The sequence below is a fragment of the Mytilus galloprovincialis genome, chromosome 2 (genome assembly GCF_965363235.1).
Source record: "Mytilus galloprovincialis chromosome 2, xbMytGall1.hap1.1, whole genome shotgun sequence".
In the NCBI taxonomy this organism is placed as follows: Eukaryota; Metazoa; Mollusca; class Bivalvia; order Mytilida; family Mytilidae; genus Mytilus; species Mytilus galloprovincialis.
Window position 1 is genome coordinate 49,778,969 of NC_134839.1, and position 23,948 is coordinate 49,802,916.

A 23,948-nucleotide genomic window follows, 5' to 3' on the forward strand; every position below is an offset into this window, starting at 1 on the left:
CTGGCTACGCCACTGGCTTTATAAATATTTTGATTTGAGCGTCACTGATGAGTCTTATGCAGACGAAACGCGTACTAAATTATAATCCTGGTACTTTTGATAACTATTATTACATCTATATATACAGCTCTCATCTTTACTAGTATTTTTCTAAAAGAATATATACGAATAAAACAATTATGAAAATGATGTGGTGTTTGGTGGTTCAACATGCAAAATGGCATCACAAAGCCAAAGGAAAAATTTCGGAGAAAAGACGTAACTATAACCGTGTTATTCTTGATGATTTATTATCGAGTTATCACGCAAAATCTTAACTGCAAAATATTATACCCATTTTAACATCTACACATAAATTGATGACGTTTTTAACGACAATAAAGGGTTTGTCTGGCCTGGCTGAGAGCATCCTCGCATTCTTTGAATAGTTCCTCTATTTAAGCAGCTGGAACCAAGGTAAAAGCTTTCAAACGATTTATTTGATGTAAGCGCGATTAAAAGATTTGATATATTTGTTAAAAATGGAAGCATACGCATTGCATGCTGCAAAATTACACTAATGCACTAAGGGACGACATCAAAAGATCAATGTAAGATAAAAAACTTAATTCAAATAGTTTGGGGGTGGGGGGTTGAACTGCTGCAAGATTTGGTTATCCGACATTGATTTTTACATATATCCATATGGGTCAATAAATTTTTCCCAAATTAAGTTAATAGGGGGGTAGGGGGGTCAGTGAAAAAACTATTTGAATTAAGTTTTTTATCCTTCATTGAACTTTTGATGTCGTCCCTAACTGACAAAGCCAAAGGTGTTCAAGTTTCATTATACAAATTAATTTTATTATAATGCGTTTAAGCTGCACAGCTGAAGCCTTTATGATACCTGTGTTAATTAAACAAATTCAATTCTGAGCCAATGCACATATTAATAAGCAATAGTTAGGTCTTTATTAAAACCGTTTGTTCTGGGTGCTATCTAGTCCAAATAATTATGACGTCTTGGAAACGTTGCAGGACGTAGTGGCCATACTACCATGATGGCCATAGGATGAAACGGCCATACCCCGAAAAGATGAAACGGCCATACTTTGTAAAGACGTATCGTCCATGTTTTTTTTTGTTTTTTTTTAGATGTTATAGGTGAATTATTTGATACTTATACATTGTAGATGGTAATTACAACTTTTAAATAAACTATGATGTTTTTACATTATTTATCATATAAAAAAGAAGATGTGGTATGATTGCCAATGAGACAACTATCAACAAAAGACCAAAATGACACAGACATTAACAACTATAAGTCACCGTACGGCCTTCAACAATGAGCAAAGCCCATACCGCATAGTCAGCTATAAAAGGCCCGATAAGACAATGTAAAACAATTCAAACGAGAAAACTAACGGCCTTATTTATGTAAAAAAAATGAACGAAAAACAAATAACATCTGATAAACAAATTTAATAATACTTTTAGATATTTGGATGATATTTTGGCTCTCAATAATGACGACTTCAGTATGTATATTAATGAAATTTATCCTGTTGAACTTACTTTAAATAAAGCTAATACTAACAATGACCACTGCCCTTTTCTCGATCTTGATATCTATATCACTAATGGAAAGCTGAATACTAAAATTTATGATAAAAGGGATGATTTTTCATTTCCTATCGTTAATTATCCGTTTTTAGATGGTGACGTTCCCTTGTCACCATCTTACGGTGTTTATATATCTCAACTTGTGCGATTCGCTCGTGTATGTAACAATGCTTTAGATTTTAACGAGAGAAATTTATGTATTACTGAAAAATTATTACACCAGGGTTTTCGATATCACAAACTAGTCAAAACATTTACTAAATTTTATCATCGGTATAAAGACATTATTCGTAAATATAGCTCAACATGCAGACTTTTAATACGTTCAGGTATTTCACATCCAATTTTTTATGGTAATATTCTTTATAAAGCACAAAGGTGTCAGTATTCACCTCAGAAACTTACAAAACCTTTGAATAGACTTATTAAGAAGGGATATAATTACGATACTGTTGTCAAGTCATTAAAGATTGCATATTTTGGCGTTAATATTGAGTCATTGATAAGGTCTTTGTATCGGAACTAAACACATTTATTCTAAAAACAGTTGTTGGCATGACACGGGTTATGTTCTTCTCATATATGTTATGATGGTATGATACTAAACCCCTAACGGGAAGGATTGTGCCTGATGTTCATATGATGAAATCATAATCTTTCAGTCAGTTTAGTTGAAGTCTGGAGCTGGCATGTCAGTTAACTGCTAGTAGTCTGTTGTTATTTATGTATTATTGTCATTTTGTTTATTTTCTTTGGTTACATCTTCTGACATCAGACTCGGATTTCTCTTGAACTGAATTTTAATGTGCGTATTGTTATGCGTTTACTTTACTACATTGGTTAGAGGTATAGGGGGAGGGTTGAGATCTCACAAACATGTTTAACCCCGCCGCATTTTTGCGCCTGTCCCAAGTCAGGAGCCTCTGGCCTTTGTTAGTCTTGTATTATTTTAATTTTAGTTTCTTGTGTACAATTTGGAAATTAGTATGGCGTTCATTATCACTGGACTAGTATATATTTGTTTAGGGGCCAGCTGAAGGACGCCTCCGGGTGCGGGAATTTCTCGCTACATTGAAGACCTGTTGGTGACTTTCTGCTGTTGTTTTTTATTTGGGCGGGTTGTTGTCTCTTTGACACATTCCCCATTTCCATTCTCAATTTTATGTAACACATAAACAAACGACAACCACTGAATTACAGGCTCCTGACTTGGGACAGGCACATACATAAATAATGTGGCGGGGTTAAACATGTTCAATTTTATCATATCATTTGTTTACTCATTATAATATATTTACAAATGTATCATAACTGAATGTGTTTAATCTAATAAAATATTATAAAATATCATATTGTTTTCTTAATGATTGTTTGATATCTTGCGTATAGCAAACAGAACAAAATGAACAAATATTAATGACTATATCCGAATGGGAGACTAATTTCTGTCATAATTAAAACAGTGAGTTCAGTTTTGAAATATTTTTCTTTCAAATCAATTGCAACTAGCGGACGCTAAACGGTGACTGCAGGGTCATCATGTCCATTATTATCATGATTATAATGACTAGAGGATATCCAAGAACGGTTGATTAATGAATTATTTTACTTTTTCCATTAATTCTTCCGATTTTATTTCTCGTGTTCCGTTTTTCCCGATTTTTATTTTACGTGCAATGTTTTTGCGATTTTTATACGACCCCAAAAAAATTTTGGGATCGTATAAAGGTATGATGTCGTCGTCTGCGTCGTCGTCCAAAGACACATTGGTTTCCGGATAATAACTTTAGTTTAAGTTAATAGATCTTTATGAAATTTTTTCAGAAGGTTCAATGCCACAAAATGAAGGTTGGGATTAATTTTGGGGATGATGGTCCCAACCGTTTAGGAATTAAGTGCCCAAAAGGGGCCCAAAACAAGCCTTTTTCTAGTTTCAGGATAATAACTTGTGTACAAGTATTTCAATTGCTCTGAAATTATATCGCAATGTTTAAAACCACAAGTAGAAGGTTTGGTTTCATTTTCAGGGATATGGGGCCAAAGTTTAGGAATTAAGGGCCAAAAAGGGGCCAAAACAAGCATTTTTCTAGTTTCCAGACAATAACTTGTGTGTAATTGTATGGATCTCTCTGAAATTGTACCACAAAGTACCATATAACAAAGGGGAGGCTGGGATTAAGTTTTGGGTTAATTGCCTGAAATATGTAGGATTTAGGGGCCTAAAAAGGACCAAAAAGAAGCATGTTTCTAGTTTCTAAACAATCATGATGATAACTTGTGTTTAAGTGTATGGATTTCTCTGAAATTGTACTACAAGGTTCAATACTACAAAAGAAAGCATGGGATTGAGTTTAAGGGTTATTGCTCCAATGGGGGTTTCAAAAAGTGGGGGGGATTTTTTGTTTACCCTTTTTTTAAGGGATTCCTTTTTTTTCAAAATTTTTCAAATTTCAAATTTTGGAAAGTTTCAAGAAGAAATATTCAATTGCACAGTTTTGTGCAATAGATTTGTAAGATCTTTGACCCCCTTATTTTGTGACAAAAACTCATATTATGTAAAAATTTGATCACAATCCAAATTCAGACAGTATCAATCTTGTATATTGTGACCATATTTGCCCCAGCTGTTCAGGATTCGACCCCTGGGGTCGTATATAGCTGCGCCCTGTGGAGCACCTGGTTATTTCTGTATGCAGGACCCCCTCTTTACCACCCTCTTCAGTATGATAAAAATGAAACTGGCCATCTTTTATCATGTAATTAGCCAATAGGGTGCACATTCCTGTCAGATTTTACGGGTAATTTGTTATGTTATTGGAAAATTCTGCAGTAGTCTCTGTCTTGGAAAGATGTTCAGCAAATAGAATGACTCTAAACTCAATAAAAAAAATTAAAATTGGGACGATACGTCTCACAATGTGTGGCTGATATGTCCCATGGATGATTTGGCAGTATGGGCGACACATTCTAGGGCTGTCATGGAAGTATGGCCATCGCGTCGCAAAAGCTCTTGGAAGGCTATTTTAATTTTTTGCTTTGACGCCTTCCTGTCGATGTAAGGCATCAAAGAAAAAAAATATAATAGCCTTTCAAGATGTCATAATTATTTGGACAAGCTGCTATCGAATGGCTATATTTGCACTAATTTTACCTGTTATAACTTTTAGTGTTTACTTTAATATTCCTATTTCAATCTTTCATTATACATGTTATAATCTTCTATCCATGTATAATGGGTTTTTGGTGCTTTTTAAGAATGCATTGCAACAACATCACCTTTTCAGAATCTAACTGTCTAAAGCACTATGCAGGGTTTGAAATTAGTAGGGGTCCACTCGCCAATGGCCCCTAAAATTTGGTGTGGGCTACTTAAATTTCTGCTTTTCTTGATTGGACTAAATACATGTATGTGGGCTACAAAATTTAAGCTGTGGGCTACAATTGCCAAAGTCTTATTTATATAAGTCCAATCCCTGCTATGTGTAATCTCATTGTTGGTACACCAAAATGACGTCATTGGCTTAAGGAGAGGGTTCACAAAGGTTTATAATTGGCCCTAAATTTTTTATGTTTTTTAAATTGGGCCAAAAAATTACTAAGTTCACGTAGAAATACTTGTCATAACACTATTAGGCCAACTAAAATTAATTAGTAGATTTTCATCCAAATTTTTAAAAAAAATGAGGCGGGTGGGAGGATTTTATTTCTTATTTTTTATTTCTTATGAAACCCTCTTGTGACGTGTTCTTCATGTATGCATGTGTAATAATAAACTTATATCATGTCTATGCACAAATGATACATGTGTAAGGACTGGTAAATATTTTTTTAAATCTTGAATAGATATCTCTGGTCATGCTGGTTGGAAACCACAGTTCTACATGCTATAGCTGCTTTAACAATGTTTAAAGCATATTTTTAGTAATTAGCAAACACATGGAGAAATTATCTCTTCAGTTGGACTACCTTCACCAAATTTATTTTTACAAAAATTATGAGTACAGAATAAAATGAAAGCTCAAACAGTTTTGAAAATAATAGAGTTCAACTTGGTGTTTTTATGATTCTTCTTCAAGATGCAAATATAATTATAATGTTAAACATGAACTTAATAAAAAGAAGTTGTTTGATGACTCTATTGGGGGTATTGGGACAGAGGGTTTCTCTGGTTGTCAACATAAAAGAATAGCCATGGGTAAATCTAAGTGTATGCATGCCGACTTTTTGAACTCAATCTACTGTCATAAATTTAACAAGTTTGTGCTTGTGTCAATTTTTTTAATCCACTCATGTTTTTGTGCCAATGTCAAGTGTTCCACAATTTTCACGCTTTTGGATATCTTTCACAATCCAAACTGCCTGATAAAAGGTCATTATATAAAATAGACAATATTTATTAAATCAATAAAAAAAATCCACGTTTTTTTAATCACAGAAATTTGTGTCATACCGCATTTCGCTATTTGCGTTCTTGGACACAGTGCATTACTTGTAGCCCAAATATTTCCTGCCTTTCTCTTAATCAATCTATTCTAGATAGATGATGTTGTCATCATAGAGCAGTAGAATCATTTTGAATTACCCGAAGAAATACAAAACCTGAAATTTGAAACAGGAAGTTTGAAGTGAAACGAAATATTTGATGGTAATTACAAGAAACGGAAATAAACAAAATCTGGAAATCGTAAATTTTTAAAAATAAAAAAATTTGGGGCTGGACAATTTCAGAAGGGTGGGCGGGGATGAAAATCTAACAATTAATTTTAATTGGCCTTGAGACAAAATTATATTTTTCTGGCACTTTCGTTTACAATTTATGAATCTGTGACGCCTTAAATAAACATTATTTGTATTTTAAGGTCAGTTTAAGTACCTTTTTTCCATAATCTTAACTGTTTTTGGCATAATTAATCTTGGCCGCCATCCATGATCCAAAAAGTTTTTATATTGATGAATTCTACATCAAAATTGGAATCTTTTGATTAAAACACATTTTGAATCGTAAGTGGCGGCCAAGGTGTTTCTAAAGCTTAAAATTACATTTAGGTCTGAAAATGACACAAAATCATAACATTTTTACAAAATGTCCAAATTGGGCTTACTTTGGTGAATATTATGTACTTTTATGAAAAGAACTGATGTATTTAACATTCAGACTTTTGAAATAGACCCACTTACGAACCAAATTGTGACCTTTTTGGTGTTTTATGATAAAGTTGGTATTTCAGGCCATTTTGTGCCATAAGTGAACCTTGTCCTTTGCATTGTTTAGAACGTTTTCAACCAATTACAATGTTTTGGTGAACGCTTTAGAAAATGTTACCCAGAACACATTAGATTCATCATCATTCTGAAACGGCGAATTACCATTGAAAAAGTATGCTTCTTCTTCTCGTCTCCATAAGAGCATTCTTTATAAGGATCACCACCATGAAGGAGGACATTTAGAGCCTGTATCGGTACAGATTAATGTGAGCATTAAGAAAAAGAAAAAATAGGGTCATGGAACTTGTTTTCTTGCTACATATTAAAATAGTTAAATTCACAACACTTTCTATTATAAAATTACTTTATCTCGGTTATCTCCTCTACTATCTGAGTTATCTCCCCTTATTTGGTAAAGTAGAAAAAAATGAATCAAACTCAAATATGATGTTTTTAAGAAAATACAGCAGTAAATAAATAATAAAACACATAATTTTCGTTATTTACATGATAAAAAGTCTAGTTTATAATCATGATAAATGGATAAGATACTACTCTCTTTAATACTTGAAGATCTAGACCAATTGTTATCAGCTACAAAGGTACTTCAAAATCCAATTAATTAGATTGATTGTGTTTAGTCCCCTACCATCAAAGTAAAAGGGGACTTTAGGTTTGCACTCTGTCCGTCTGTCTGTCTGTCCATTCGTCAGTCGGGCATATCAGTTTTCTACACGTTTTTTCTTCATGCTTGATGATATTGATTTGATATTGGGTGTATTGTATTATCATGACAAATTACTGATCAGGTTTGAATTTTGTCCCAGTCTGATAATTTGGTACAAAGTTATGGTCCCTGGTCTTTAAAATTCACTTCAATATTCAGTTATTGAGAAGTCAATTTTTACTGAACTAGTAGTACACATTTTTGTTTAAGTGACCAGCTGAAATTTGTTGCTGTGTTTTAAACAGGTTGGTGACCTTTGGCTGTTTTCTGGGCCGTTTTCAAGTATATTACATACAGTATCTTACAAATGTATTTATCATGACGTTTATGATAAACAAAAAAAAAAAGAGAATAATTCTCCTCTTTGAATTTTATTTAAAAAAATGGTTATCTCTTTTTATATGATCTTATCTTTTTCTTGCTAATTCGAAACAAAAAGTAACAGGTAAGCATGGTAGGTGCTACATGTACATGAGATATATTAAGTTGGTAGTGGGAAATTATAATTATGGAACTACAAATGAAAATATCTGACATTAAATGAGACAACTGTACATGTCTTCCTTATAGTTATACAGCATAAATGTAAAATGAAGATCCTTCAGTTCAGAATCATTCTTTTTGGTGTTGTGTTTCATTTTGAAATAGGAAGATTGCTAATGATTGGAGGTACATGTATCAGTCACAGTCATGTAATTAAAGGGTAGTACATGTACTGCCAACAGTCACCAACATTCATTTAAATTTCACTACCAAGTACATGTAAGATGGCTAACAGAATCACCTACATGAAGTCTGACTCTTTACTGTACATTGCTGTTGATACATGGTACATGTACAATGTACCTATACATTGTATTTGTATCTGCAAATGTTTATATTGGTATAAGTCTGAATCATACAAATGTTTATTTTAGATGGCTGCAGCTGTAGATGACAAAGATCTGAAAAGATGTTGTCGGTTGTTAAATTACTACACAGAAGGCAGTGTGTACAAGGTATTGGGCCGGACTTACAATAAAGAAAACGCTGCATGTCTCGTTCATATGCTGGAAGAAAAACGTGGCAAGGAAATACTAGCAGAAGTAGAAAAATATAATGACAATTGTACTCCTGTACAGAAAGACATGCTTCTTTTCACCGTAGCACTTTGTATGAAGTCTAAGGACAGTGAATTAAAACAGCATGCTAATAAAATATTCTTATTACTTTGTAAAACTGCCAAGGAACTATTCACATTTATACAATTTCACAAGAAATTGTCAGGTGATACAAATTCACGAGGATATGGACGTTCGTTGCGACGTACCCTTAATGAATGGTATAACAGACAAGATCCCATGGACCTTGCTATTTTGGTTATGAAGGAATCAGCATCTGGTGGATGGTCACACGCCAATGTTCTTCGCTTAGCGCATATCAAGGGAAAATCAGAAGGTACGAATGTTGTTTGTGTCATTTTGCCAAGCTCACTTTAAATGTCACAGGTTTTTAGTGCATAATTTATTGTTTCATTGGCAATCATACCAATTCTCCTTATTGTTACATTGTATGTCAAGAGCAAATACATTAATGTAGCCAAAAACTATACCTGTCTATGATGTCAGAGTATGAATAAACCACAAAACTGGTCACCAAAAACGTGCAATTAGCACATAACAGGCTATTATTTGAACTTGGAATTATTTTTAATTATGGAATTTGCTTGATTTCTTGTTATTGAAATTTTTAATAAATTCCATGTTTATTCTGTACTGAAATGTTCTGTGCTGCGCACAACACTTTCTATTACAAAGAAAATAGTATATTTTCAATAGAATGCACTGTGCCGCGCACAACACTGTCTAACCAAAATACATTGTATGGAAAGTGTTATTAACCGCTGAAAAGATTATGATACCAAATAAACATGGAATTTATTAAAAATATTAAACACAAGAAATTATGCAAATTCCATAATTGAAAATAATTCCAAGTTCAAATAATAGCCTGTTACATATTAACATCAAAGAAATATAAGAAGGTATGGTACCAGTATGATAGTTTGTGTTTCCTGGATACAGGAAATCTCACAGGTCTTTGGTGCATAGTTTTGATACTATGTGGTTGTCTAATTGGCAATCATTCCACAATCTCATTATTTTTATATCAAGAGCAAATGCACTTATGTAGCCAAAAGAACAGAAAGGAAAGATCATAAATAAATTTAATAATGGGTGTAACCCACCGTGTTGGGTTGCATGGGTTGTGTCTGGATAAATTTAAGATGAAGCCCAATTTTTCATTACATACAAAATGATGTAAAGAAGGTGAATTATAAATTACCAAAATTCAGTCTTTTGTTTAATCATGTTAACAATTGAAGGTGTCTGTAAATGTTTGTTTTGTCCTACACTCTTCAAATTATATAAGAACTCCATATTGTTTTCATGTACATGTATCATTGTGTTTTAGTTTAATTAATTTCATTATCAAATTGGAGATCCATCAGATTGTTGATTTAATATGTTAAGGGATTTTTTTGTATCCCTTTTTGGTGTCTTTCCTCCCTTTTTTGACATCACACATATTACAATGTAAGTACATTATTTGATAAATCTGTAATGCTGCTTAAATCATCTTTAAAAAAAAAACAGGAATGAAATTCTTTTTATTTTCCTGTTAAATAAATCATTCTGACTTTCTGTTTATAACGTAGATTATTATATATGCAGTGTAATTCAACAATGTTCAAATTCCTTTGCTTTATGAAAACAAAAATAAATCGTAAAAAAGCATGTTTTGTTTGAAAATAATGAATTGTAATGAACTGAAAGTTGATAATTAACCAAGTTTCTAAGTGAGGTACATGTAATTTAATAGGAGGTATTTCTGTAACAGATGTGATCACCATACAACAAACAATTTAACATCCCATTGAAAGCCTCTTGTGTAATCATGGAATTAATAAACTGTACTGAACACATGCATGTGCTTGTCATTTAATTATGAGGCTCCTTAGGGTAATGATAATACTATAAGTAATGTAGTACCTAAGCTAATCATTTAACTTGGTTTATGTTATTGATCAACATTGTATCATGTTAAACAACAAGCATAACAAAACAATATTAAAGAGCATGATGATAATAGAAATCAGAAATATTTAAATGAGGAGTATAGAGTTGTTTGCCAGAAAACTGAAGAATACATGTTTTTACTTGTACATGTTGTAGGCCTAAACAATGCTAAAGTGTTATGAAAGGAAAATGTGATTTCAACCAAAAAAATGGCTAAGGTTTTTTTTTTTTTTTTTTTTTTTTTTAACATTCTGTTATTTATTTAAAACATTTGTCTGCAAATCTAAAAAGTTGCATTTATACCAATGTCCTGGATTTTAATCTGAAGCCTCTAGAATTTTGACCTCATCACATGTTTATTGAATTGGTCTCTTGAAAATATTTTGTTGCGCTAAACTGGTATTTTCCCCTAAGAGTTAATTGTAAAAAAAAAATTGCACGATTTAGGGATTTTAAGCAGAGCCCTGGTCCTTTCCTTTTTTCACAGCAATTGCCCACTCCTCCATTGTCCTCAAACATGTTAAAATGAGATTGTGAATGGTTCATCCCTTGTTTGAGTCAACGATTTTCAGTTTGTTGAAATGAAACTTTTGCTAGATTTAGATAAAATTACATAACTCTGTTGTATTATTACTATAATTAACAGTGTCTTTTACGTATATCTTTCTTCTTCAGGAACAGCCATAATTTTAAAATACTTAGTTAAAGGAATGGAAGAGTTAAAGAAATTAGGCGAACAGCCAGAGAATGTTCAGAAAGTTGTAGACTACCTCAAAACCATTCATTCTGTGCGTAACTCGACTGACGAGCACCAAGTGGCCAGACTTATTGAGCAACATCATTTAGGAAAACAACAAGTGCTTCCTGCTCTTCTTAATTCAAAAGAGGTAAAATGTTAAATTTGAGCTCACAGGTGAATAAGACAATCAAGATAATAAATAAAAGAAATATTTCCAATTTTACTACACCTGATGGGCATTTCGACAATTGATGTCTCAACATTCCTTCAGGAAAAAATATTTTTAAATCCAAAACCTTGATACATACATTGAAGAGCTGATCAAATCAAAAAACCATCTCAAGTATAACCAAATGTAGACACAGAATTAGAGCTAAGCATTAAAGTTATATATTGCTTAGGATTAAGAAAAATGGACAAAACAATAAAAAATGGAGAATACATGTAATGCATCAATGGGGTGCTAAAATATATAATGATATAAAGAAAAGATAGTAATCAATCATCAAAAATATAAAGAATATAGAATAATGGGCAAAAAATGTAAGGAAAAGAGAGAAAAAAAGTGTACAGAAATGAAGGACCCCAATTCAGATCCTCATGTATCATTTGTATAGAGTATTTAAAATATTTACTTGCAGATTTGGGGGGCTTTGGTATCTGAGATGTCAGTTGGAGAAGTTTTAGAGAACTTTAACAAACTTGCCAGTGTTGGGTTTCTAGAGATTGCTCATGACGGCAGTAAGAAGATAGTAGAAATGTTACGAAGCGAGGAAATCCTCCAGAAATCCAAGTAAGTTAGAAAATAAGGTTGAAGGATCACTGGATAGAAATGTTACGAAACGAGGAAGTCGTCTAGGTAAGGAGGACAAAGGGGGTATTAAGTTTACTTACCCTTCAATGTCTGAATGTATGTCCATACATCCATCAGTCAGTATTATTTCAGTTAACTACAAATATAACAAGTTTTCCTCAACCAAATGTTATGAAACTTGCATGCAATGCTTCTTTTCACAACCACAGTTCAATATTGAATTTTGGTGGCATCACTTTCTATATTCTTGAGTTATGTCCCTTTGTATATTGAAAAATTGCAGAATTTGTCGTATATTTACTTATTTATTTATTCTGTTCTCGATGCTTTGCAGAGAAAGATTTTTGGAATTACTTTTGGTAGATATGAAGGTCTGGATGGGTAGTCCTTTATTTCTTACTTCTTAAATTTTATACTATTTTTTTTTATTCTTAATTTATTTTCTCCATTTGTATTCTCCATTCTATATATTTTGGGCCCTTTATTTTGCACTTTTTACTCATTATTCTTTAAAATGTAAACCCCAACTGGAGTCTCAAATATATATACCTAAATGAAGATGAGGGATCTTATAGCTAAATGCTTTATTGCAGCATACAACCAATAGATGTGGTAATGGCCTTATCAGCATATGAACATGGTAAAGCAGGGAAAGTGACTTGGATGAGGAACGAGGCAGTCATTGATGCACTCAACTTTGCCCTTGAATCCACAATGAAGGTCAATGAATCCAATGTGTGTAGTATTTGAGGAAACATGTAAAGGGGTGCCCGGTTTGGAGATTTTTGGAGGAAAGATTGCATTCATGCTATGAAAACCCTAACTGGACTTGTTTGAAGCTTTTTATCACTTTTTTGAGAGAACAAAAACATTATGTAGTGAAGAGAACTTTAATCACCTTTTATCTGTGTTAATTTCAAGCAATTCATTGTCAAGAAGACTGTTTTAATGAAAATTACATCTATTTGTTATACAAATTTAAAGGCAATTTATTAAGATTTGAGTGATCTCCCTTTGTTCATAATATGAAACTGAGGAAAGTTCATCCAATTGAAAATATGCCTTTCAGTAATAGCCTAATGCAAAGTTTTCCCTTTCATTGAATGCAACCTTCATCTTTAAATGCTCACAAACTACTGTAGATTTAGAAATTATTGTGAAGTTTTTTTTTATTGTGAAAAATGCAACAGAGTTATAATATATAAGAGCATATATAGAAATATAGATGTACATGTACATTTTTATACGACCGCAAAAAATTTTGCGGTTGTATATTAGTATCACATCGTCGTCGTTGTCAGTGTCGTCCAAAGACTGATGGTTTCCGGATAATAACTTTAGTATAAGTAAATAAAAATCAATAAAATTATAACATATAAAATTGAGAAAGGAAATGGGTAATGTGTCAAAGCGACAACAACCAGACCATAGAGCGGACAACACCATGTTCATAACCTGAAAAGGAAGTTTTGGATTGATTTTGGGGGTTATGGTCCCTAAGGTTTTGGAATAAGGGGTCCAAAGGGGCCCAAAACAAGCATTTATCTAGTGTCAAGACAATAAGTTGTGTATAAGTCTTTCAATTGTTCTGAAATTGTACCACAATGTTTAATACCATATATTTTAAGGGTTATGGGACAAACAGCCTAGGAATAAAGGGCCAAAAAACAAGCATTTTTGTAGTTTCAAGACAAAAAATTGGAGGTATTTTTTTTTTCCAGAATGGTTGTTGAATCACCTTAAATCAATGCTATATACAATATACAATGCAATATTCACTTTTACTACCAACTGATAAATTAAAGCAATCTTTACCATTCAGTGATTACAAGCACTTTGATTACCATTCTAGGGTTATGCCCCTTTTCAAGTGGAAAGATTGAAGATTTTTTTCGTTTCTGTTCTCTTAACTTAAGATTGTCTCAACTAAATTTAATGAAATGTGTATATAATGCTTATTACCTCTAAACTCAGTTTAAGTTCAATTTTTGGCAGCTTCACTTTTACAGTTCTTGAGTTATGTCCCTTTATAACATTAAATGCTAGTGGGGCCATCAACTGTGTCCCTTTGGGCACATGTCCCATTTTGATTTTTAAAAGTTACTGTTAATTAATATTAATTTTAACCATGACTGTATGACATTATATATTTTTATACTTTATGATGTATTTAAATGAGTAGTTATTGTTGCAAACTTCATTAGAAATTTGAATTGAAATCATTTTTGGAATAAGGGAAAGGGGGAGGTGAAAAAAAATTAGAGGGAGGGGGGTCAATTTTTCTAATTTCAGATTTCAGAAATTTAAAAGAAAATTTCTTCAATTATTTTTTTTTGATATTCAGCATAGTGAATTGCTCAAAAGCAAAACAAAAAAAATAAGTTCATTAGACTACATTCATTCTGTGTCAGAAACCTATGCCATGTATGCTGTGTCAACTATTTAATCAAAATCCAAATTCAGAGCTGTATCTAGCTTGAATGTTGTGTCAATACTTGCCCCAACCATTCAGGGTTCGACCTCTGCGGTCGTATAAAGCTGTGCCCTGTGGAGCATCTGGTTATATGTGCATCTGTAGAACTGAGCAGTTAATATATGAGTTGGGGTATACACCAATGATACAACAACCCATTCACACAAAAAAAAAAGACATTCAGAACTCAACAATGTACTCACAAAATGTCGACTTCTTAAGTTGCTACTTTGAAAAAAATAAAAGGGAAAGTTTTTGCAAATAAAATATATAATTTTAAAAGTCGAAATAACAAATTTATTTATCAAAAGTTTAACAGTTTCACAAAACACAACATACATCAGAGCTCCAGATAAGAATTCACAAATTGGGTTTTTTACCCACCATTTTCTTATATAATTGGGTGATAAAGTTTTTTAATTGCATTATCAATTCCAATTCACCCCTCATGTTAATATCAAATTGGGTTTTTCACCACCAAGCTCCTGAATGTATTGGGTTTTTTCATCAACACAATATTGAATATTTAGGCAATATCAACCCCAGATTTTTTTCCATCTTAAATATGTTTCTTTCTTTGTTTAGCTGTTTTATTTGGTTTAGGGTTAGGGTTATGGTTATTTGCTAGCTGTTTTATTTGGTTTATTCACTGAGGAGCAATTGTAGGTTTAATTTGTGTCCTGTTCCAAACCTTCTGCCAGTTTTGTATTTTCTCACAAAAACGGATATGTGTATTCACAGGCACTCGTCTTACATCTTTATATAATAAATTCTGAGACCAGTGCCTGTGTGTGTATAATTCATTAATTAACCGTAAAATGAAAAAAAAAAAAAATACTACATAAACTCTAATTATACTTGAATGATTTTGGTTTATTCCATTTATATAAATCTGGGTTTAGTTGTCTTTTATTAGAACTTTTGGTTTCTCATGCTTTATCATGTAATAATTGATTTGGCCTTTCACTTTTTCCAACTGATAACGCAAACAGTAGCCAATTAAAGGGTTGAGAACTCATGGTTTGGGCATATAATTGGGTTTTCCTTTGAAATAATTGGGTTCTTGAACCCTTCAATGGGCAATTGCATTGGGTTTTTTATTATTTTTATTGCGTGATCACGCAAATACACAGCTTATCTGGAGCTCTGATACATCATAGAAATCTAAAGACTAAACAACACAAACCTTACCACAAAACAGTAGGTGATCTCAGATGTTTACAAAGGGTAATTGAGGACCACGCAAGATGGTTTCTTTGCTTAAGCACAATATCACAAACTAATCCAGATCTTTCAATTTTAATATCATTGTAGTGCTTGAAATATTAACTTATTAAAACATTACTATAGTAATTATATAAACTAATTTACAGAATACAAAGTCAACAAACAAGCGCTACCTTATTGGAGTCCGTGTTGGATCAAATACCAAAAAATCCACGGTCCGGGGTACACAGTCACTTCCTTCCTTGGTTGCTGCTTCTGCTATTGCCATGATTACTGCTAGGAAAGAAGACAAGGTCCAGCTAGTATATTTCGCAGACAAGGCAACAGAGTTGACCTTGACCTCAGAATCATCCCTGAAAGAAATTAGTGAAGAAATATCAAAACAAATTTTAGTTTCGGCAGCCCTTCCTCCAGTAGGATCTGGTGTAAGTATATTGATATCATACTATTCTCCCTAGCAAACATTTTCACAGTTTTATTAAGTCAAAGGTCAATATGTCATTAAAATATATTGTTTGAAGATAATTTTGACTGTTTTCCCAAAATCTTTTCAATTTACCATCTTCATACGTTATGGTGATATAAACTTTTGGTATTTTGTTTTAACCTACAGGAATCACATTTATATTTAATGAAATGTTCAAAATATATCCACCCCCACCCTTTTTATATAGAAACTTATTTCATGTCAGAGATGCAAGAAACCAAATACTTGAAATTGAAAAGTAAATCAAAATTCATAATCATATCATGAAATGTTATTTTCCTCAAAATTGAAACTTGGTGATCAGTCCATATATACATCGTTCAAATTTGTTTCTGGTAAATAGTGAATACTTATACATGGCATATATCTTATACCTATGAAATATACAAGGAGATATTTCCAAGTGAATAACCCAATGAAAATTAACCAACCACAAATTATGTACCAGTTAGGGACAAAAAGGGTGCCAAATATTGATGGCTTTTATTTTTCTAGGAAGCCCGTAATTCAAAAAAGTAAATAATTGTATACTTCATACTTTAATATTTTGACAGGATACTCCAAAGCAACCATGTGACCTAGCTGCACCAATCAGATGGGCAACTGAAAATAGCAAAAAAATTGATGTATTTATCAATATAACAGATTCACTTGATAGAACAGGCGCCATAACTCCATCGAAGGCTCTCATGCAATACAGAAAGGAAATGAATATGCCAAAAGCAAAGTAATTGATAATATAAATTTAAAAAAAAAATCTATTTGTGAAGTTTTGAGTAACTAGATTCTTACCATATAAATATGTATTTCTTTAATTTGACCTGACAATCATTCAATAAGCCAGGTTGGAGGAAGTCAAAAATTGGTTTCATATTAAGGTAATGTTAGGATTTAAAAAGCAGGAAACATTTTTTTGTATGCAACTTCTTCAGATTTCAACCCAGATTCCCAAAACTCACAGGAAAATTGCACATAATGAGGTGCACCTAATATAAGGGAATTGTTTTAGTATTTTTTTTCACATTTTTTCAGACTTAAGAATTTAGTTTTTTTCACCAAAGTTTATGATCTGAGGTACAAATATTTTGTTATCAATTCCTATAGTGTTTAACTCAGATCCCTGAAACTTTATAGAAAGATTGAACATATGCTGAAGTTGTGCACCTGCTTACATGGCATTATTGGGATTTCTTTCTCATTATCTCCTGACTTGGGAACTCTCATTTTTGAGGGGAAAAGAATTGAAAGAGGTTTCAAGTTTCCAACAAAGACCTCCTTAGACTTCATAGAAAGATTGTACACATACGCAGTATAAATGTGTTTTACAGTTCACCTGCATTCTTTTCTTTGAACAGTAGAATAGGACTCAACAATACTGTATTTAAGATTTTCTAACATCAATTGATTTGATATTATATGTAAATTGACACTTATAAAAGAAATCACATATATTTTCAACAGTCACATCCCATAAAACTAAAAATAAACTTTTCAAATGCAATACTTTTATGAAGTCTGATAGCTATGGCCATCAACAACAACTTACTTTTATCATTTCAGGTTAGTATCATGTGGACTTTGTAATGCCAACATGAAGACAGCTGACCCTAATGACCCAAGAATGATTGACATAGCTGGATTTGATGCAACTGTCCCTTCTATCATTAACAAATTTATATTGGATGAATGTTGACACCGTCCACTGTGTTCATACAACAAGGTCCAGCAAACTTGCCACATAATTCTAGTCCAAGACGGATTTGTGGACAACAAATAGCTTTTTTAGCACACTTATAGTGCCTCCTAAGGTTGTCAGTTGCTTGCCTTTTGTTTTTCGTTTCAAGGCAGGAGGAACACATATAATTCCGGCAAAAGTTCTGTGATGAATAATTTAACCCGTCTCTTAGACCAAGTGAACTGTGAACTACACAAGGAATTTTTAACTTAATTTGTTATATCATATATTTCGAACATTTTTTGTTTATTTATGTTTTCAGAGTCCTTTTTTTTAAGAGGTGAAGTTCCTACATTTTTGTGGAATTTTTGACTGAAGCAATTCCAAAGCTAATATTTTAATAGACAAATGCAATGAACATATGATTTGTTAATTGGAATTATTTTATGCCTTTTTGATATATGAATATTTTGTTTTTATTTATTTATATATATCATATTTAACAATGTTGTGAGTGCAAAGGTCAATATGTTAGCAATTTTTGTTTATGTTATTTTTCAATTTTCTTGTGACAGTGTTTTATATGAATTAGATATTTAAGAAAGAAGTACATGTATATTTATTTTGAAAATGCATGCAAACAAAAAAAAAAATAATTATAGTACAAAAAATAACCAACAACTTCAAATTATGCGTATATTATAAAAGTTAAAAAGCTCTGAAAAAAACTTTCTGTTAACTGAGTAAAGTTAAATGACTAACAGGCCTGGTTTTACATGGATGAGAAAAAAACAAACCCATTTATATGTATTGTATTTATCTACATACAAACATGTATTTGTCAAGCTTGTTGTTTTCCAGGAAATCCATCCGAGTTGCAGAAATCTATATACATATAAGACTTGGGCTGGTTTTTGCTCTTTGGTTGGGTTGTTGTCTCTTTGACATATTCCCCTTTTCCATTCTCAACTTGTAAAATGTACTATAAATTTATTTGATTGGGGTGAAATGAAAGTTATGTTCTGACAGGAAAACATTAAAAGATAAAAAAAATTATAAGACAGCCATTTTTTTTGTACAGGGGTGAAAAAATAAAAAAAAGAAAAGGAATAATATTAATATTTATTATTATTTATGATCTGGTATTTGGTTTGAAATGCTTTTGTTGATGTTGATGCTTTTAAGCTTGTGGTTGGTTAAGGTAATAATCTGAGATATTATTAGGGGTGCAGTATCTCTTTAATTCTTAAAACAAGAATGTAGCAGTTTTACATTCTAAATGGCATAACTTTATACCTCCTTTTGGAAATCAAAGAAAATATTTGGCATTAAATTCAAAAGGAAAATTTATATATTGCAGATGAAAACAATTATAGACACTTTCGATGATTTACCTATGTATATTTTAATTTTTTCCTGGTTTTTTACATTGAATAACCTTGAATTAGAATTGAATAATAATGTTATACTGAGCATAAAAAATGAGCAAAACAACAGTACCGAACTCCAAGTAAATGTAAAAAGAGGGCAGTCCATAAACATTGACACAATCAAACGGCTCCATATCATATTTACAGCATGCATTGTAAAACATTTATGTTAATTTGAAGTGTATATATATTTGTATAGGGCTGAACTAGTATTGTCTTTTAAATATTGGTTAGAAATACTCATGACTTAAATGAATTATGTAAAAATCTTCCAATTTTATTGTATTGAGAAGGATGTTCATTTTATATCTTTATTTAATTTTGCATATTTTTGTTATTGTGTTTGTTATTTTTTAAAAGTGTATTTACACCATGCATGATTGGTAATAGTGAAGGATGAATTCATAATCTAAAGCAATTTTATAAAACGCCATAGAAAATTTTGATCTAAATGTATTTTACCTAAAATAGTGAATTTTTTTTTTCAAATTTTAAACAGTTTTGAAATGAAAAGTACTTTGGTTTATTACCAATGCTATTTCAACTGATCGGGCAGAGCTTACGTTTTAATTTGCATACAGACAGTCTATTAGAATATATGTGTGATAAGGATGAATTCCGTTATAATTATTATTGATTTCTAATCACCTATCAGTGTTACCAAATGGATATACAAATGAACTGAGTGTATGATATAGGACGAATAACTGGACACTTCACTGAAGAGTTTATCCCAAAACACCTGTCTATAGATGAACTGGTCTTGATATGCGAACCAGTTAAACCCCGCCCAGTCAAGTGAAATAAATCAAGTAATACTTATATAAATATTTTGGACAATTGTATTTATTAAATCCTCTTTAAACATAGAAATTTATTGATAGAATCATATTCAAAACAGTGTTGCTGTGGCCATTGATTGACGACCTAAATTATCCCATTGACTGGGACAGATTATGTGAACGTTTGTCTGTAACGACCACTGCTCACTATGTACTTGTTAAAGACACTTAAACTGTGGGGTCACCAAAGGTTCTCAAAACCTAAATGAAGTTATTCGAAAAATTAATCAGGAATAACACGATGTTATGATTTATATCAATAATATAAATCAAAACATAAAGGTTATTCCTGATTAATTTTTCGAATTATTTTATTATTGAAGGCGTTAAAAACCTTTGGTTACCCCACAGTTTAAATTCTATAATAAGTAAGTAGTGAGCAGTGGTCGTTACAGACAAACGTTCACCTAATCTGTCCCAGTCAATGGGATAATTTAGGTCGTCAATCAATGGCCACAGCCACACTGTTTTGAATATGATTCTAAATTCAGAAAAGTGCTTGGGACACACACAATTTATACAGTGTTATTTGGATTTTAAATCAGAAGAAATTCATAAGAAATCATGAAAATTTAACTTCATAAATAAATTTCCATCAATCCTTTGCTGAGTATAGATATTTTACTTGTGTGGAGAAATATTTTTTCCCACTGCTCAATTAGAGAAATGAAGGGTTTACATTTGTGAACGTACTCAGCTTTTGTTACAGTTTTCAATGCAGCCTTCAGTCTTTCTAGAATATTTTTTCCCACTGCTCAATTAGAGAAATGAAGGGTTTACATTTGTGAACGTACTCAGCTTTTGTTACAGTTTTCAATGTAGCCGTCAGTCTTTATAGAATAGTTCCATATAGATTAAAGAAGTGCTGTTTATTTTGTGTACACATCTGTAGAATTTCTGATTCCAGGAATTGAAACTTACTATAGAGTAAATTTACACTAACAACTCTTAAAACATAGAACTAAAATCCTCAGGAAAATGCTCTGCATTATTTCACGTTTTCAGTTGTCGATTAATTTAATTCAGACAATGTCAGGTTTAATTTTTGTTCTCAAGATAAAAGTGACATTTGTCATCTTTTCAGTAACAGTAAATGTAAACAAAAAACATTGTTTACTTTTTACTAAGTGTGGATTCATTTATTTATGTTGATTCAACTTTTGTGGTTGGATAAACATGTGCTATTTTGAAATGAACATGTAGTTTATTTGTGGAATCATAATTTGTATTCTCCTTGGAACTAAACATTTGTATTATGGGGATTTTTTAAATTGGTTATTTCATCTTACCTAAAAAAATCCTCTGAAAATTGGTTTTCCTCAGTTTTCAAAGAATCCTCATTGTATTTTGTATAAATATTTTCTATTTAAATAATGGCCATTAATTTATAAAAAATCTCACATTCTTTTTGTAAGTTATGTTTTTTTACACTAGTCAAACATTGTCCTTTTTAAAACAAAGTTCATCATATATAATTATTTTTTATTAAAGATCATACAGTATGTTTGTCATTTGTTCAATTATATACATGTTTATAAAACACATACCACCATTGTTTATACATTGCCATTTATTTACAGGTTATTTTTTAAATTGAAAACCCATAAAAATATCATAGTACAATTAAATTTAATAAAACGTGTTTTTTGCAAGATAAATGATATTTCTATAGTTTCATTGCATGAAATATTCAAAACTTATAAAAAATTATCGAATGGAATTTCGGCAAAGGGATTATCAAAAGTATGATTTAAATTTTTATTAATGAATACAAATTGTTTGCATTGTAAAAATCTAATATCTAAGACATGATGTACGAACTATTATTAAATTGTGAGGCAGCAATTAATTTGTAAGTATTTGATATAATGCTATTAAACTTATTGTTGTGCTAAAAACGTATAAAACATATATGACATATGACATACTTGAAAAATATTTTCTGCTACAAAATAATACAAATTCAGTGAATGTTAGAACAGCAGTAATATAGGAAGAAATGCAATACTGGTTTCCAATTTTCTAGAATGCTGTAAGCCAATCACAATATTTTTGGGTACATTTTTGAATCTAATACCCAGAACTCATTAGATTCAAAGGCGAATTGATTCAACTCCAAATTAGTATTCTTTCAAAATAAATTGTTACAGAATATTAAATTCATTTACAAAAGTTTTTTCTGAATAAATTTAGAATGTGTTCAGAAATAATGAATGTAAAAGTAAAGAAGTTGTTGTGATCATTATATTGATCAGATAGTTATATATTTTTGTGGTACTTGTAATGTAATTTTGATTTTGCTATGGGCATTGCATATTCTGTTAATAAAGTATACTGTAGTACACTTTTATTACTTTTCTTGTTATATTTTATGAGGAATTATAGTATATATGCATTGTATAGGTAAGATTCAATGTGATCTTTTATCATGAAAATCGTTAGGAAATGTCTCTCTAGTTCTACCTATAATTTTTAAATACCTGTATGAAAATTAACATAGCACTGGTTTTCATAAAAATATGGCACTGTGACCCCATATACATTCATTTATAAAAATCATCCAAGATAGCACAGGGTATCACAGTGCTTTAAGGCACTTGAGAGAACTCTGCATATTCTTTTTCCCAACATGAGGTTAAATTTACTGCCCAAAATTCCTTTGCTACCACTTTGCAAAAACTATCTTTGATTTAGTGTAACTTTGTTCTCGGCATGAGTATGAACTTTTTGACACTACAGGTTAACTAAACAAGAATCTATCAATAAAAAATGCAGAAGATACCAAATGGACATTGGTAATTAGAACCTGTTGTTCAGTCGAGACATTGGTAATTAGAACCTGTTGTTCAGTCGTGACATTGGTAATTAGAACCTGTTGTTCAGTCGTGACATTGGTAATTAGATCCTGTTGTTCAGTCGTGACATTGGTAATGGTAATTAGAACCTGTTGTTCAGTCGTTGTCGTTTGTTGATGTGGTTCATAAAGATTATAGTTGGTTTTCCTGTTTGAATGGTTTTACACTAATTTTTTTTAAGGAACCTTTTATATAGCTTGCTGTTCGTTTTGAGCCAAAGCTCCGTTTTGAAGGTCATACTTTGACCTAAAATGGTTTACTTTTTAACCGGAGTTTTGTGACAAAAAAGTCCGTTATTGATTTGGGGATGTATGTCGGGCGGTTGGTCGGGTTGGCGGCAACCAAATGTTGTCCATGCATGTACTCATGAACCGCTCAACCAAAGCTTTTAAAATTTTAATATGTTGTTACTGACAACAAAATGAAGGTCAAGTTCAATAATAACGATTTTGACTTTTACTGTTCAGGAGTTATGGTTCTTGAAAGATTGAAAAATGGTGTTTCTAGTCGTGTCCATGCATTTACGCATGAACTGTTCAACCAAAGCTTCCCAAATTTTAATATGTTGTTACTGATGACGAAATGGAGGTCAAGTTCAATAATGACGATTTTGACTTTTACCGTTCAGGAGTTACGGTTCTTGAAAGATTGAAAAATGGTGTTGCCAGTCATGTCCGTGCATTTACTCATGAACTGTTCAACCAAAGTTTTTCAAATTTTAATATATTGTTACTGATGACAAAATGGAGGTCAAGTTCAATAATGTTGATTTTTACTTTTACCGTTCAGGAGTTATGGTTCTTGCATTTT

General features: G+C 31.6%; 1 protein-coding gene across 2 annotated transcripts; it reads left to right on the forward strand.

Annotated features, from left to right (window-relative positions):
- Window positions 1-350: 350 nt before the first annotated feature.
- Window positions 351-22,633, forward strand: LOC143063771 (RNA-binding protein RO60-like). 2 transcript variants are annotated; one of them, XM_076236144.1, is made up of 8 exons: window positions 351-456; window positions 8,455-8,974; window positions 11,272-11,483; window positions 11,977-12,128; window positions 12,743-12,884; window positions 15,996-16,274; window positions 16,891-17,063; window positions 17,897-22,633. In XM_076236144.1, the coding sequence occupies exons 2-8, from the start codon at window positions 8,455-8,457 to the stop codon at window positions 18,027-18,029; spliced, it is 1,611 nt and encodes a 536-aa protein (XP_076092259.1). In that variant the 5' UTR covers window positions 351-456; the 3' UTR covers window positions 18,030-22,633. The 2 variants fall into 2 exon arrangements, with proteins under 2 accessions (XP_076092259.1, XP_076092260.1); XM_076236145.1 differs by having other exon boundaries at window positions 12,743-12,869.
- The last annotated feature ends 1,315 nt before the right edge of the window (window positions 22,634-23,948 follow it).